At 46.7% G+C, this 16,181-nt stretch overlaps 2 protein-coding genes, 1 non-coding gene and 1 pseudogene across 5 annotated transcripts in view; 2 read left to right on the forward strand and 2 right to left on the reverse strand.

The window, feature by feature from the left end:
- Positions 1 to 16,181, forward strand: part of Pex11b (peroxisomal biogenesis factor 11 beta) — a 19,069-nt gene continuing 2,888 nt past the window's right edge. The window contains exons 1-5 of one of the 3 annotated variants that reach the window (XM_087624258.1): positions 117 to 228; positions 1,147 to 1,262; positions 1,604 to 1,805; positions 6,713 to 6,864; positions 8,028 to 9,201. In XM_087624258.1, coding sequence (XP_087480384.1) covers positions 173 to 228; positions 1,147 to 1,262; positions 1,604 to 1,805; positions 6,713 to 6,864; positions 8,028 to 8,053 — 552 coding nt within the window. In that variant the 5' untranslated portion in view covers positions 117 to 172 and the 3' untranslated portion in view covers positions 8,054 to 9,201. 3 annotated transcript variants of the gene reach the window in all.
- Positions 2,620 to 2,748, reverse strand: LOC120101126 (U4 spliceosomal RNA; annotated as a pseudogene).
- Positions 9,939 to 10,129, reverse strand: Rnu2-64 (RNA, U2 small nuclear 64). The gene has a single exon (XR_015679006.1). It is a non-coding gene; the product is annotated as a U2 spliceosomal RNA (small nuclear RNA).
- Itga10 (integrin subunit alpha 10) overlaps positions 10,590 to 16,181 on the forward strand; it is a 19,414-nt gene continuing 13,822 nt past the window's right edge. Inside the window, 8 exon segments of the mRNA NM_001107699.2 lie at positions 10,590 to 10,690; positions 12,070 to 12,181; positions 12,344 to 12,453; positions 12,670 to 12,761; positions 13,135 to 13,249; positions 14,147 to 14,274; positions 14,739 to 14,887; positions 15,646 to 15,796. Coding sequence (NP_001101169.2) covers positions 10,639 to 10,690; positions 12,070 to 12,181; positions 12,344 to 12,453; positions 12,670 to 12,761; positions 13,135 to 13,249; positions 14,147 to 14,274; positions 14,739 to 14,887; positions 15,646 to 15,796 — 909 coding nt within the window. The 5' untranslated portion in view covers positions 10,590 to 10,638.

The raw sequence follows: 16,181 nt of genomic DNA on the forward strand, positions 1-16,181 counted from the left end.
CGCGCCCACGATCTCACTTCGCGTCCTGAAATTCCGCTTCAAGGCTGGCTCCGGCTGGTTGGTCTTCCTGCCGTGGTTTGTCCCTCGCGAAGCCCCGTTGCTCGCCCAGGAGGCGTGACTTGGGGCTGGAAGCAGGCGGGCTGAGGCGCCTTGGGCCCGGGCTGCCGCTGTCATGGACGCCTGGGTCCGCTTTAGTGCTCAGAGCCAAGCCCGGGAGCGGCTCTGTAGGTGCGGCGGAGGGAGGAGCGCGGGCGGGAGGGCAGAGCAGGTTTCCGCGAGGCGACGGGCGCGCTACGGGGTCCCTAAGGGTCAGCTGTGGCTACGGGGGCCCGCGTGGCCCGGGAGGCACACTCCGCAGCCGCAGCCGGTTGTGAGATGATTCTTCCCTGCTCAAGGGAAAGATGGGGAAACTGAGGCATGAGTGGGCCAGCGGGGAGGCCGCCTAGGGTTGCCGTGTCCACAAAGAGCAACAGTTTCCTCGCTGGTGTGGTGGCATGAGGGGCGATCCTCCTTGGTTCTGCGTCCTAGCACCAGTTGTCACCTAGGAACCGCGCCATCTATGCTCCCCTTCTGTTTCCGTTCAGTTCAAGGACCTTAATCTCTTAGTTCACTTATCCAGAGAAATAATCTGCCCTTCAACTAGATCTCCCTCTGTCGTGTTTCATGTATAAATTCTCGTGTGGACGCTTGCGATGGACCCTAGGCTGCTTACTGATCCCTTTAGGCCTCATCATTTTCAAAACTCTTAGTCTAACTCCAAATAGTGCTCTCCTCCATCTTCTAGACTTTATTTTCCTCGCACATCTTTCCCTTCCCCTGGCCAGGAGGGAAAAAACGGAAAGATATTGGTTTGAAAAGGAGGACGGGTCCCTGGCAGGGTTTTTGTTTTTCAATTTACCCATTTGAGTGTTTTGTCTGCAAATATGTATGTGCGCCACATGTGTGGTGCCTGCAGAGGGCAGAAGAAGGTGGTGGATCCCCTGGAACTGGAGTTACAGATAGTTGTGAGCCACCATGTGGGAGTGGAACCCAGGTCCCCTGCAAGAAAGAACAAGTGCTCTTAATTGCCTCACCAGCCCACGGAGGACATTGTTGGCAGAGAGGTTAGGGAGGCCTGTCCCTTACTCTGCCTGTCCTCTCCTCCAGGGCCGCCCAATATGCCTGTTCCCTTCTCGGCCATGCTTTGCAGAGACATGGGGCTAGTCCTGAGTTACAGAAACAGATTCGACAACTGGAGGGTCATCTGAGCCTCGGACGAAAGTGTAAGTAAAGCAAACCTTTCTCTTAGCATCCTCAGCTGGTAGTCCATTGCCTTTCCTTCCTGTATGCTCCCATTCTGCCAGTTGACCATCATTTGGCTCTCCCCTGTGTGAGAGGTAAGGGAACCGGTATAAGGAAGTTAGCGCTGCTCGAAGAGACGCGGACAAGTAACTAAACTGGCACAGAAATGAATTATGATTTGAAGTTAAAAAGGAGAACGAATTATTTTACTCTTTCTCCCTGTATGGTATTATTGCTCAACTTTTACTTTTTTCTTTCATCCCCAACCCCACCCCTGTCTCTCTACTTCAAATCCTTGCTTTCCCTTGTTATTCTCCACAAGTGCTCCGCCTGGGGAACTCAGCAGACGCCCTGGAGTCAGCCAAAAGAGCTGTGCACCTGTCAGATGTCGTTCTGAGATTCTGCATCACTGTTAGTCACCTCAACAGAGCCTTGTACTTTGCCTGTGACAATGTTCTGTGGGCTGGGAAGTCTGGACTAGCTCCCCATGTAGACCAGGAGAAGTGGGCACAGCGTTCCTTCAGGTTGGTTTTCCTTTTCTCCTACAAAACTATTTGTAGCCTTCATTCCTCATAGCTTGCATAGCTTGTAACATTAAACATTTTGCTTTACATGTATGGGTATTTTGCCTGCATGTCTGTGCACCATTTGTGTGCCTGGTGCTGGCAGAGGCCAAAAAGGGGCATCAGAATTGTAGTTACAGATGATTGTGAGCTGTCATGTGGGTTCTGGGAATCAAAACCCAGGTCCTAGAGAAGAACAGCTCGTGCTTTTAACCACTAAATCATCACTCTAGCCCCATATGTTTACATCAATAAAAATTATTGTAGAGACCACAACACACATCTGTAGGTCAGACAACAAACAGCTTTCAGTTTCTGGTTTTCTCCTCCTACTGTGAGTTCCAGGTTCCAAACTCAGGTCGAGAATAAGATCAAGCCATTAGGTTTGCATGGCAAGCGCCTCCACCTCCTGGCCCACCTCCACTTCTGTCTCCCTGGCCCATAACTTGCTATATATGAGACAGAGGTGTCTCAGGATTTTTTTTGAGTGTACAATGGCTTTTCACACCCACTGTTCCCACATCTGCTGAGTCAAGCAACCACAGACTGGAAATGTTGAGGGGGGAAAAGTGCAGCTGAATTTAACATGAAAATTGTTTGTGTCGTTATTCCTTAAACTGTACAATATTTCTTTACATGGCACTTACATTGTATTAGATATTATAAGCAATCTGAGGTGGGTACAGAGGAGTGTGTGGATTGTGCATATGTGCAATACCATTTTATCTAAGGGCTTCGAGCAGCTGTGGATTTGGGTTGATTTTGGCTTGGTGAGCAGGGGGAAGATCCTGGAATTAATCCTCTGTGGATGGATGACTGTATATTATTCATTTACTTTTTCAATTAGCAATAATCGCGCCTCGGATAAACCTCATTGGCTACGATACTGCCACTGCGCAAAGCTTATTCATTTACTTTTTAAAAGATTTATTTATTTATTATATATAAGTACACTGTCACTGTCTTCAGACACACCAGAAGAGGGCATGGGATCCCATTACAGATGGTTGTGAGCCACCATGTGGTTGCTGGGAATTGAACTTAGGATCTCTGAAGAGCAGCCAGTGCTCTTAGCCACTGAGCCATCTCTCCAGCCCCTGATACATTCTTGTAATCCCAGAAATATGGAGTTAAACTGGAGGATTCCTAAGCAGGCCTAGGAAAATAAGCAAGTTCCAGGCCAAGTGAGAAATCCTGTCTCAAAAACAAGGTGGATAGCACCTGAGGAAAGGCTCCCAGGTTGAACTGTGGGCTTCACATGCATGTGCACATGTGTGTACCTCCACTCATGAAAGAGATGAGGGTCTTGCTATGTCACTCAGGCTGCTACAGAATTCCTGGTTCAAAGCATCCTCCTGCCTTGGCCACTCTGGTAGCTGAGACTGCACAAGCTCATGCCACTCCCACTGTGCTCGGATTTTCCAAGAACATTTCTCAGTTTCTTACTATGGGCAAGAACCAGACAAATGTGCCTGATCCGTGAAACATAAAGTTTAAGATGACTCAGTGAGTAAAAACAAGGAAACCTGATGTCTTAGGGCTTACTGCTGTGAAGACCATGATCAAAGCAGTTCCTATAAAGGCAGACATTTAATTGAGCCTGGCTTACAGATTCAGAGGTTCATCCAGTGTCATGGCAGGAGCATGGCAGTCTGTAGGCAGACATGGGACTAGAAGAGCTGAGAGTTCTACCTTTTGATCCACAGGCAGCCGCAGGAGAACCCCCTCTTTTGAACTTGAGCACTAGGAGCCCAGCACCCACAAGGCAGCTCAGAACTGTAACTCTCAGTTCTAAAGGAATCCGATGCCCTCTTCTGGCTTTCACAGGCACTGCATGTACACGGTGCATAGACATACATGCAGTGAAACAACTATATACATAAAATAAAACTATCTTAAATAAAAAACCAAAAACAAATAATCACTCACAACAGCAGACAAACCAATGGGAAACCCTGTCTCCAGAAACAAGGTGGGAAGTACCAAGAATAGAGTTTGAGCTTGTGCTCTTGGTCTCCATGCATGTCCTTTGGTCTCAGACAGGCGCATGTGCACCTGCCTGCCTTTTCATCTACACACAGAAACACACACAGAGCACACATGCACGCATGTACACACATGGCTTTAGTGATTATGAAAAGAACGGTAGAAGGTAAGATTAAGGGGCTGAGGGTAAAGCTGAGGTATCTAGGGTTGGTTGTTAATTAGATAAGGAGAGTGAGCCAGGCAGTGGTGGTCTACACCTTTAATCCTGGTACTTGGGAAGCAGAAACAGGCAGATCTGAGTTTGAGGCCAGCCTGGTCTACAGAATGAGTTTCAAGACAGCCAGGGCTACACAGAGAAACTTCGTCTCAGAAAACCAAAAAAAGGGGGGGAGGGAGTGTATAATTTTAAGAGCAGAGGTAATGATGTGATTTACTTTTATGCTACTAGCTACTGTATCAGCGTCAGCAGTTGGAGTAGGGACAAGAGAGACTGTAGCTAGAGGTGTCTAAGTAATGAGAGTAGCTGTTGCATACAAACAGAAGCAGCTGAGTTTGGATCCCCAGCAAGCAGTCAGGTACACTGCTCCTGCCTGTGAGCTCCAGTGCCAGTGTCCTGTCTGACAAGTACAGAGCTCTGGGTTCAGTAAAAGGCTGTGTTTCAAGACATGGTGGAGAGCAGTAGAGAACATCTGATGTTTACCTCTGACCAATGTGTATGCATACCTTGGAACAGGGGCGGGCGCGCGCATACACACACACACACACACACACACACAGGCTTTTGTGTTTGAGACTTACCTGTAATCCCAGCATATGGAGGGCTTAGGCAGGATAAAAAACTCATGGACAGCCTGAACTACATAGTGAAATAAATCCTGTCTCAACCAGAAACAACAAGGATGTAGGTTTTATACTAGGCCAAGTGATGCAAGTCTTTAGATCCCGCACTAGGAGGCAAAGGCAGGGGAATCTCTGTGACTTTGATGTATGCCTACTCTATATAGTGAGTTCCAGGTCAGCCAGAGCTACAGAATAAGACTCTGTCTCAAAAATATTTTTTTCTGCTTACAAAATTTATAATCTAATATTTCTAGCAGTCTCAATATGTCTGGACCTTGGGGAGGGTGTCCTTGGTGTTTTTTTTTTCTTAGAGATTTGATCCAAAGTATATATAAATATATTTTCTTCTCTCTTTCTTGAGGCAGGGTCTCATGTAGCCCAGGTTGTCCTTGAACTCCTGATCCTCAATGTTGGGATCATGGGCATACACCACCACTTTAGCCTGTAACACACACTCTCACTCCCCACCCCCCTCTCCTACCCCATCTGTCTTCTGTCTTTTCCTTTGTTTTTGTTTTTTTTTTTTTTTTTTTTTTTTTTTTTTTTTTTTTTTTTTTGAGACTGGGTTTCTCTGTGTAGCTTAGGCTGTCCTGGAACTCACTATAGACCAGACTAGCCTTGAACTCAGAGATTGTATGTGTTTCTTGAACAACTAAATTTGTTCTTTCAAAATAGTTTGCATTTTTAGGGTCAAGTTAAGTGTATTTTTCCGTGTGAATGTGTTTGTGTGTTTGCACAAGTGTGTGCAAAAGTCTGGATACATGTATACATTGGCTTTGGAAGTCTCCCTGCCTTTCTCCACTGTATCCATTGACACAGGTTCTTTCAGTTGAACCCAGAGCTCACCTACACAATGCTTGTCTGACTAGCCACCTTATTCTGGGAGTCCCTGTCTCCATGTCTACCAGCATTGACATGGGCTCTAGGGATCTGAGCTTAGGGCCTCACTCTTGTGTGGCAAGCACATCACCACTGCCATCTCCAGCTCAGAGTGTGGTATGTTAGAGGGATTGTCTCAGAAAGGAAATTTGGAGTTGATCTTTGCAGATTTCATGACTCACACATTTTAAGCCAGGACCTTAAGGTGCACATAAGCACATTGTAGAATAGCAGGAGAGTTGCTTTTTATTATTATTATTATTTCTGGGGTATAATTCTACATATTAAACATACAGTGTGATGTCTTGTATATGCAGATGGTGAAATGATCACAATAGTCAAGATCACTTAGTCTGGGGCTGGAAAAGACACAGCACTTAAGAATGCTAGCTGTTGGGGTTGGGGATTTAGCTCAGTGGTAGAGCGCTTGCCTAGGAAGCGCAAGGCCCTGGGTTCAGTCCCCAGCTCTGAAAAAAAGAACCAAAAAAAAGAATGCTAGCTGTTCTTCCAGAGGATGCCAGTTCAACTCCCAGCATCCGCATGACTCTCATAAACACTGGCATCTCCAGTTCCTTGTGCGACACCCTCTTCTGGCCTCCTTGGGTGGCAGGCATGCACCTAGTGCACAGACATACATGCAGGCAAAACACCCACATACATAATAATAATTTTTAAAATGCTCATAACCTCATGGTGACACCTTTTTAATAAGAACACCTGATCTGAAATTAACCCATTTAGCAACTTTCAAGTACATGATTATACTAACTGTATGTTATTGTGTTAAGTGACGTATTATATTGTGGTCACCATGTTAGATATACAGAACTATTTATTTTGTAGAATTGAATATTTGTCCCGTTAGCTAAGGGCTTTCTGTTTCCTGCCCCCTCCAGTCCTTATTCCATAAGTTAGACTATTTTGATTAACACATAGGTGAGATCATGAGTCTTTCTGTATCAGATTTATTGAACCTAGTATGTTGTCAAGAAAGGAGGATTCTTTTTTTTCTTTTTAACAATCTATTTGTTATATATAAGTACACTGTGGCTGTCTTCAGACACACCAGAGGGCATGGGATCTCATTACAGATAGTTGTGAGCCACCGTGTGTTGTAAAAATATAAAAAATAAAAAAAGTATTGTGGTCTTTTGCCTCACTAGGTTCAGCACCATGGTGCCCCAAGATATCTGCTCGTTCTTGGTGGAAACATCCCAACTCCTCGGCGGCCCAGTGTCTCCTGCCGCCTCATACTTCGCTACACTCAGAGCGTCACATAAAGGAACACACAACACAGTAACCTTTGACCCAATTGGTAAGATATAACTGCCCACATAAACATACAAAGCCCGTACCATCCATCCCTTAGGAACATTCATAACAACCTGTAAATACACAGAGCGGAATCTTAACATCACCTGCCGTGGCTTCTCCCCTCTCCTCTGTCCTTTCTCTTCCTTTCTCCTCCAGTCTCCTCCTCTTCCTTCAAACTTCTCTCCTGCCCATCCTTCCTTCTCCTCCAATGACAGGCCTCCTTCTATCTTGTACCTGCCCTTCACCTGTACTTTACAAATTCAATGTGGGCAATTATATCTTATCAACTGAATCTAAGATTATTGTGTTGTGTGTTCTTTTATGTGAGGGTTTGAGTGTAGGAAATTGTGCGGCTGGGATGTGTTTCCGCCAAGATATCTAGTAGATATCTTGGGGCACTGAGGTGCAGGACCTAGCGAGGTAAAAGCCAATAATACATTTATTATTTTTATATTTTTACAACAACCGTGTGGTTGCTGGGATTTGAACTCAGGACCCCTGGAAGAACAATGAGTGTTCTTAACCACTGAGCCATCTCTCCAGCTCCAGAAAGGATGATTTTTTTAAAAAAATTTATTTATTTTATGTATGTGAGGACACTGCAGCTGTCTTCAGACACACCAGAGGAGGGCATCAGATCTCACTACAGATGGCTGTGAGCCACCATGTGGTTGCTGGGAATTGAACTCAAGACCTCTGGAAGAGCAGTTGGTGCTCTTAACCGCTGAGCCATCTCTCCAGCCCAGCAACCAGCAAGATATATTTTTTAACTTTTTTTAAGTTACCTAATTTTTTTTTACCTTTTCAAAAAGTTATCTATATCTCTATTTATGTTATATGTAATATATTAGTTTATTTATATTGGGTATGTGGGTACATATAAGTACATTAGTGTGTCTGTGGAAGTCAAAGGACAACTTGGGGAAGTCAGTTTCAGCCTCCACATGGGTTCTGGGGATCTAACCTAGTTCTTCAGGCTTGATGACAGTGCCTTTACCTACTAAGCTATCTCTCCAGCCCCAGCGTGGATATTTCCAATAGCGGATTTTAGCAGTCGCTTCTAATGTTCTAATGTAGACTCCCCTTCCAGTCTATGGGGCGTGTTGTTCCACAGACCTTTGTCCCTTTCTAACCCGTGTGTCGTGTGTGCCCTGTGTGTCTCAGGTACTATCTCTTCTCCCTCATCATGAACCTGAGCCGGGATGCTTATGAGATTCGCCTGTTGATGGAACAAGAGACTTCAGCTCACAGCAGGCGAATGAAGATTTCTGGAGTAGGAGTCTCAGGATTAGAGACTGGGGGACCTGGAGGACCAGGGACTCCAGGAGGATGTCTGCCACAACTGGCTTTGAAATTTCGGCTCCGAATCCTGCTACTGGCACGTGTCCTTCGAGATCACCCCCCTCTTCTGCTGGATGTGCTGAGAAATGCCTGTGACCTCTTCATCCCACTGGACAAACTAGGCCTCTGGCGTTGTGGCCGTGGGATTGTGGGGCTGTGTGGCCTCATATCCTCCGTTCTGTCTATTCTCACCCTAATCTGTCCCTGGCTACGACTCAAGCCCTGACAGTGTGGTGTGAGATAAGGAGGGAACCCAAATTGATGAGATGGGAGCTGAGCCTGTCCCCCGTGTGCCAGCCTCGTTCCAATGAACTCCTTGTCTGAAGTTAAAATCCAGACACTTAGGGATGAGGGGAAGAACCTGCCAAAGACAGGTCAGGAAGGCGATGCCCATGGGAAGACTCCAGCGCACCTCTGCGGTTGGCCTTCAGTTCCATTGCCAGAACCTCTTTGCTGTCTTCCCTTTATCTAGATGTCTTGAGCCTAGTTAAAAGTTTGTTACCTTGAGACAGAATTCTCTTTCTTAGTCTCTTGTCCAGATACTTTTAAAAGAAGTGGGGATTGCTCTTTGATGGGGGAGCATAAGTTATGGATGATAAAGTGCTAATTGTATTCTTTTCTCTGAAACAGCAGGTAGCATATTTTTTCTCTTCCATACTGCATACTTTTCAAGGCTTTATTTCATGCCCAGCACACCCTTCCCCACACCTCTGCAGGCTACTTGAGGCTTCTTCCTTGGGTCTGCCGCAGCAGACTGTCTTCTGATTCAGACAGACGCTCCTCTGGTCTTCCACACTTTTCAGTTTCTGCGTTTACTTTGATATTAGAGTTTCCTTCCCCACGTGGTTCTTGCCCTTTCTTTAACTATCCACACGGATGCTGTGTCTGGCCTCTTCCTGTAAATACTGTACAATGATTCTGTGTAAATAACTGGTCCTTGCCCACAGAGCAAGCGAGCCTTCCAGGCCAACAAATTAAAGATCGGTTTGCTCACTGACTTTTTTATTCAATTTCAAGACGTGGTGAGGGTCTCGCTGTGTTACCTAGGCTGGCCTGAAACTCTGAGCTCTCCTGCCTTAGGCTGTTGAATAGCCAGGAAAGCAAGTGTCACTCTGTTCAGCTGCTCATGACATCTGGTCTCTCATGTTCTGGTCATCATAAGCCTTAGCTCCTGTGACTGTGGATGGGCTTCCTTGGCATCAGTAGCTAAAAGGGTTAACCACAGGTTTTCATGGAAAACTTAAGTGTTGGGCACAAAGGTAGTGGACACAACATAACGGTCCCAGTTCTAAACAAGACACAAACTAAGATGTTCACAGCCTCAAGTTAGGGGACAGACGCTCTAAAACAAAGTAATTATCTTGACACCACAAAGCACACCTGTTTACAGGCAAAGACTCTCCAAAAGCTATTTTTTTTTTGAGAGAAAAATGTTTATTACAGAGGGTTAAAGACAAAGAACTCAAGAAATGAGGCAGACAGTGCTGGAGCAGGCCTTTCAAACAAAGTCCAGGCTCGTGAAAACCTTCTGGTGGAGACACTTCTGGAAGACAGACATTACCTCAGGCTTAGAAAAAGAAGCCCCAAAGATCTGCATGGAAAAAACCCGGAATGCAGATGTAGCAAGAAAACAGAGTACTTGTTAGAGCTGCTTGTAGTAGAGAAGTTAAGGAGAGCAAGGATGACAAAAGAAGTCACCCAAGAAGTCTACTTTTCAGACATGTAAATCCCCTGAGGGGGTGCACCGTTCCTGGAGGTACTGCAGTACCAGGTCGATGCGTGGAGTGGACGGAGAAAGCTCCTATTCCAACTCCTAGTTCCAAAAATCCATTTAATATATTGTCCTCGGATAGAGGACGTATCAGATATTAAACTGATAAGAACAGATACTACACTTGATCTTAGCCAAAAGGCCGAGAAGTGATCTCCAAAAGCTATTAAACACACATAAACATGAGCAGAACTCAGTGGAAACTCGTGGACTGGCAAGGTCACACAGTAGGACTGCCCTTCACACAGTAGGCAGGAAAATGCTGCTGTCACTGCTGTCAGCTGCTATTTTGCCTATTCCATGTTAAGAATAATGAGGCAAAAAAAAATATTGCTCTAAATCCTACTTTCTGTTCCAAACTGGAGGAAATCATTGAACAAATAAACCGTGCATAAAAATGGCCTCAGAAAGGGTCAAAATGCGTGTTCTCTCTGAATATTAGCTAAGGCCTCCAGGGGGCAGCACCAAGGGAGGGCTGGAATAAGACTGCTCTGTCCTCCTGTCTGGGGCTCCTCACAGCTCCCTTCCACTACCACTCCCATTCCGTCCAACTTTATTTTTAGCTGCCAGTGGGAGGGGGCAGGATGGGAGGGAAAATAACGAAAACAGTGAAGGAGAGAGACAGAGCGACTCAGCTTTCCGGACAGGACCCGACAAGCAGCCATGGAGCTTCCCTCCATCCCTCACCTGTTCTTGCCCCTTGCGTTGCTGACAGGTGAGGGAAGTGAACTTGGTTTCTGGTGGGAGTGGAAGATGCATGGATTGGTTAGAATTGGGACCATTATGGTTAAAGGTCTTTGGGAGCTCGGGTCAGAGGTTAATACTGATACTATATTTCATGTGTGCACTCATATTCTTAGACTCCCAAATGGCAGGGGCTAAAACTTCCTCTGGCTTGAGTAAGGTTTGTACCTAATCCTCTAAAACCTTTGTCCTAAACTCCATAGACATGAGGATACAGAAAAGAAACGTCTCTCATCGGCGGGTCCGATTCCTGCTTCTCCCTGCCATTGGTGCTCCTTGGTGCCTGAGGCATAAATGCCTTACTATGTGGTCAGAACTCTGGGTTCGCCTAACGACCGAGCTACAGTTCTGGTCTCATAGCCCTGCCAATTTCCTGGAGGCGAAAAGCCTCACATATAAAATACCTTTCTGAAAGTGAGCGCCGTGCAAATTGGAGTTAGATATTGGGGGATGGAGGGTTGCTAGGATGCAAAGAGCAAGACAGTGGGGAAGAGAATCATGGGAGGGACAAGAGGCTTGGAATTTCTCCCTGCTAGTGCCCTATAATCTTTGTTTCCTAAAATAACAGCTCTGATTTTAAGGGCATTGGGGTCAGAAGAAAGGAGTCAGTAGGACACAGTTGGGGACCCCTAGAGTGAGCCCCCAAGTTTGAGGAACTATGGGAGTAGGCAAAGGGTTTTTGTAGGGTGGATGAGACAAGGAGCAGATTGATGGGTGGAATCTTGGGGGGTAGATGGCAAACTGAGTGTGGGTAGGCTGATGGTTCCACCCACATAATTAGTACTGAGGTTGGCAGGGCTAGAAGGAGCCAGCGCCCTAGACCTTGGAGAAAGAGTGCAAGTGTGACAATGTCAAAAAGAAATGGAAAGAGGAGACGCCCAGGCAGGGAGCTCCTTGCCCTCCTCCTCTTCTCCCCATGGCCCTGGGTTTGGGAAGAATTTGGAAAGGGTGGTGATTCTGCATCTTCAGAAAAGCCCTCTTTCTCTTTTGACTCTCACAGCTTAGAGAGGAGACCGTGTGGGAGGAATGATGTGTCAAGAGTAACCCATCCTTTCCAGATGTGTCTGTGAATGAGATTTCAGGAGTGAGAATAAAAATGCAGCTGTGCTTCAGCATGGCACAGGGCCTTAGGACCCCTGCCCCTGCCCCTCACCCCCTCTCTCTGCAGGAAGAGAGTCATCCAGTCATCCCACCTGGGACTCTGAGACACTGACACATACCAGATGAGCTTCTAAGTAACCAGACAGGAACACCGAGGTGGAAACACTCCTCCCGGCTTGTCTCCGGCTATGCCTCTCCGGTCCTTCATGACCTGATTGGTTGATGCTAATTATGCTCCTCACCCCTCAGGTCTCTGCTCCCCCTTTAATTTGGATGAGCATCACCCACGCCTATTCACAGGGCCACCAGAGGCTGAATTTGGATACAGTGTCTTACAGCATGTTGGGGGTGGACAGCGATGGTGAGAGGGAAAACGGGAGCATGGGGTTAGGACTCTGATTGCACCGATAAAGGGAGGCGGGGTAGACAGGTCCCAGCTGGCTGTTGAAAGTGCCTAGGGCTTCATGCCATCTCATGCTCTCCCTTTGCTCACTGAATCTTTATAGCCATATTCTCCTTCCAGGATGCTGGTGGGCGCCCCCTGGGATGGGCCTTCAGGTGACCGAAAGGGGGATGTTTATCGTTGCTCTATAGGGGGATTCCACAGTGCTCCATGTACCAAAGGCCACCTGGGTAAGAAGAAGCCTGACTTCTCCCCTACTAACCCCTGGTTTTGACATCTAGTAACTCTGACTCCTTGGACATCGGCCTCTTTGCCCCCATGACTTAGACAGACCTTGTCGTCAATGGATTCTTTTTCGTTTTCTTCCCTAAGACTCTGAACGAAAGCACCGGAAACTATGACGCCATGACTTCATTCTTTCTACCCCTTCTCCCCACTCCAACCAGATGACTATCAACTGGGAAATTCCTCTCAGCCTGCTGTGAATATGCACCTCGGGATGTCTCTCCTGGAGACAGATGCTGATGGGGGATTCATGGTGAGCTAAAAGACGGGCCTCAGAAGGCTCAGAGCAGGGAAGAATTATGGTATCTGGGCAGTGCTGGCATATGCCTTTGATCCCAGCGTTCTAGAGGCAGATGCAGGCCTGACCTACAGAGTAATTTCCAGGACAGTCAATGCTATGCAGCGAAATCCTGTTTTGAAAAACCCAAAACCAAAACTAACCAAACAACAACAGAAAGAGCATTATGGTAAGGGAAATTAGTCTGTATAGAAGAGACAAGGAATTCAAAATCCTAGAGAGCAAGATAGGGTGCCCCATGGAGTGGTCTCCATCTCTTTTTTAACTAGGTGTATGTTCTGAGAGGCCCCTCTCAAGCCTGGGAATATCTATGTCCCCTATCCGCCAGGCCTGTGCCCCTCTCTGGTCTCGTGCCTGCGGCAGCTCTGTCTTCAGTTCTGGAATATGTGCCCATGTGGATGCTTCATTCCGACTTCAGGGGAGCCTGGCACCGACCGCCCAACGTGAGCCACTGGGAGGGCCCAAGAGCTCAGTTTCCAGATGGGGATCCTGGGTGGGAAAAACAAACCAAAAGACTTGGTGGAGGGTCTACACAGCTATCCTCATCATTCCCAAGAGTGCTTGAAGAAAAGGCTCCTGTTCACTAACAGATTAGAATTCAGACTCCTTAGGAGAGCCTCAAGACACCAGGATCTGGTTTTACCAACTTAAAAAAAAACAAAAAACAAAAAACAACATATCCTGCACACAGCCTGCCCCTCATCTATCACCTTTGCATTATTGTCGTTCCATGCTGTTTAATTTTGGACCTCGATTCTTTTGTTTACAATGTCCTCTACCTGAGTGCATTTTCTCAGAATCTTCAATATCTTATTTTTGTGGGTCTTATGGATACCAAGTGAGCTCTCAGTTATTAGGTTCTTCCCTCATTCCTTTCATATACTTTGTTATCTGCTGCCTTTGGGGAGATATTCTTATGCAGTCCAAGCTGCCTTGAACTTGGAATTTGCTTGCCTCAGGTTCTCAAGTGGGATAATAGGCACGTATGGCCTTTGCTGGACATTCCCCTCCCTGGCACATTAGAAGGGCATGAGGAGAAGCCTTGGTTCGAATACTGCCCCTCCCCACACAAACACAAAGGAAAGCGAGGCTCTCTCAGTCTTCTGTAGCCCAGAGTAGCGGTAGGTTTCTCACTAGAGCATGTTTTATTCTTTATGTTTACCCGTCTCTTCTTCATTCATTTCTACACTGAGGACCTAGCACAGTGCTTTCCTTGTAAGTGAGAGAGCAGTCCCCAGTAAATGCTTTCATTGCAGTGATCTCCTTGGATATTTTTCCTTATTGCCTCTACGCCGATCCTTCCCTGTCTTTGTATCCCATTACTATATCCCCACTTCTAGGTTGTCCTACATACATGGATGTCGTCATTGTTTTGGATGGCTCCAATAGTATCTATCCCTGGTCAGAAGTTCAGACTTTCCTTCGGAGGCTGGTAGGAAGACTGTTTATCGATCCAGAGCAGATACAGGTGAGAGAGAGATATGGATGGGATTGGAGGAATAGAGACAAACATTCACGGTCCCTTCAGTGTAAGTGGCATGTCCAACCTCTTTTTTTTTTTTTTTTTTTTTTTTTTTTTTTGAGCTGGGGACTGAACCCAGGGCCTTGCGCTTGCTCTACCACTGAACTAAATCCCCAACCCCATGTCCAACCTCTTAACATCACCCCAGGACATTGTCTTCTACAGAGCTCGTGCTCAAGAACTGTGCCATTAAGTTACCAAAAAGTAACAAAGATTTCATAATGTTTGAAGCAAGTTTATGATCGTATGGGGGCCATGCTGATAGCTTCCCTTTGATGCATGTAGTTGCCTGGGGCCCGCAGGCTGCATGTTGGACACACCTGTTAGGCGTTCACTTTCCCTTCAGCCTTTATCCTCCATCTTCACCCTCTACATACGTCCCATGTGTGTACATGGTCTGTTATTCTCAGGTAGGACTGGTACAGTACGGGGAGAACCCTGTGCACGAGTGGTCCCTGGGAGATTTCCGGACAAAGGAAGAAGTTGTGAGAGCAGCGAGGAACCTCAGTCGGAGGGAGGGGCGAGAAACGAGAACGGCCCAAGCAATAATGGTGGCATGGTGAGGCATGGTGAAGGGCTCGTGTGTGGGAAGATGAAGGATTAGCAGGGCGATGGAGAGGGACTGGAGTAGTAAGCACATCACAAGACACGCTGGGGGCTTATCTTCGTGCCAGAAGTTCACGGAGGTTGCTGTCACTGTATTTGCATTTTACAGTGTCTGTGGCTGTGTCTCTCCCTGTTTGTTTTGTTTCCACATACAGAACTCCATCTCTTCTACTCCTGGGTCTGATTCTTAGCTTCTTTTTTTTTTTTTTTTTTTTTTTTTGGTTCTTTTTTTTTCGGAGCTGGGGATCGAACCCAGGGCCTTGCGCTTCCTAGGTAAGCGCTCTACCACTGAGCTAAATCCCCAGCCCCTGATTCTTAGCTTCTTAATCACTTACACCAGGCCTTCTTTTCATACATGACCCTAAACCTCTGGGGAGGCTACCTGACCTGGCCAGTCTCTATTCTCCATTTCCTTGATCTTGCGAACCCAAGTGCAATGTTGGCTGAATGAATCTATGAATGGATGAAGCTTGTACATATATTTACACTGACGACAGATTATTCTATATGTTCTGTGCCATCCAGACAGTTTGCATGCTAGACACTGTTGGGGGATGGTGTAAAAGGCACCTGACCTCAGTGAACTGCTGACAGTGTTAAATACACTGTACATGCATGTGTACGTGCATGCATGCCTGTGTGTATGCACGTGCTCTTGTGCACGTACACACACATGACCGTATCTCATTCTTTTTCTCTCTCTCTTCTTAGCACAGAAGGGTTCAGTGAGTCCCGGGGCGGCAGACCAGAGGCCGCTAGGCTGCTGGTAGTTGTCACTGATGGGGAGTCTCACGACGGAGAGGAGCTTCCAGCAGCGCTAAAGGCCTGTGAGGCTGGAAGAGTAACACGTTACGGGATTGCGGTGAGACTTGATGGAGTCTGGTCGTTTTGTTTTGTGTTGTAGTGTATGTGCGTGCGTGTATGTGCGTGCATGTGTGTGTGTGCGCGTGCGTGCATGCGTGTGTGCGCATGCGTGCGTGCGTGCGTGTGTGTGCGTGTGTGTGTATTCGAGTGCATCTATGCATATACATACCATGGTGTATATATGTAGGTCAGAGAACAACCTCAGATATCAGTCCTCACCTTCCATCTTGTCCGAGACTGGACACCTCGTTCACTGCACCATGCAGTGGACACCTTGCTCACTGCACCATGACAAGACTAGCTGACCCACAAGTCTTGGGCAGGTCTTCTGTCTCAGCTTCCTGTCTCTTGGTCTGGGACATGCTGAAATTACAGATAAGCTT

The sequence above is a fragment of the Rattus norvegicus genome, chromosome 2 (assembly GCF_021556685.1).
Source record: "Rattus norvegicus strain SHRSP/BbbUtx chromosome 2, alternate assembly SHRSP_T2T, whole genome shotgun sequence".
Taxonomy (NCBI): domain Eukaryota; kingdom Metazoa; phylum Chordata; class Mammalia; order Rodentia; family Muridae; genus Rattus; species Rattus norvegicus.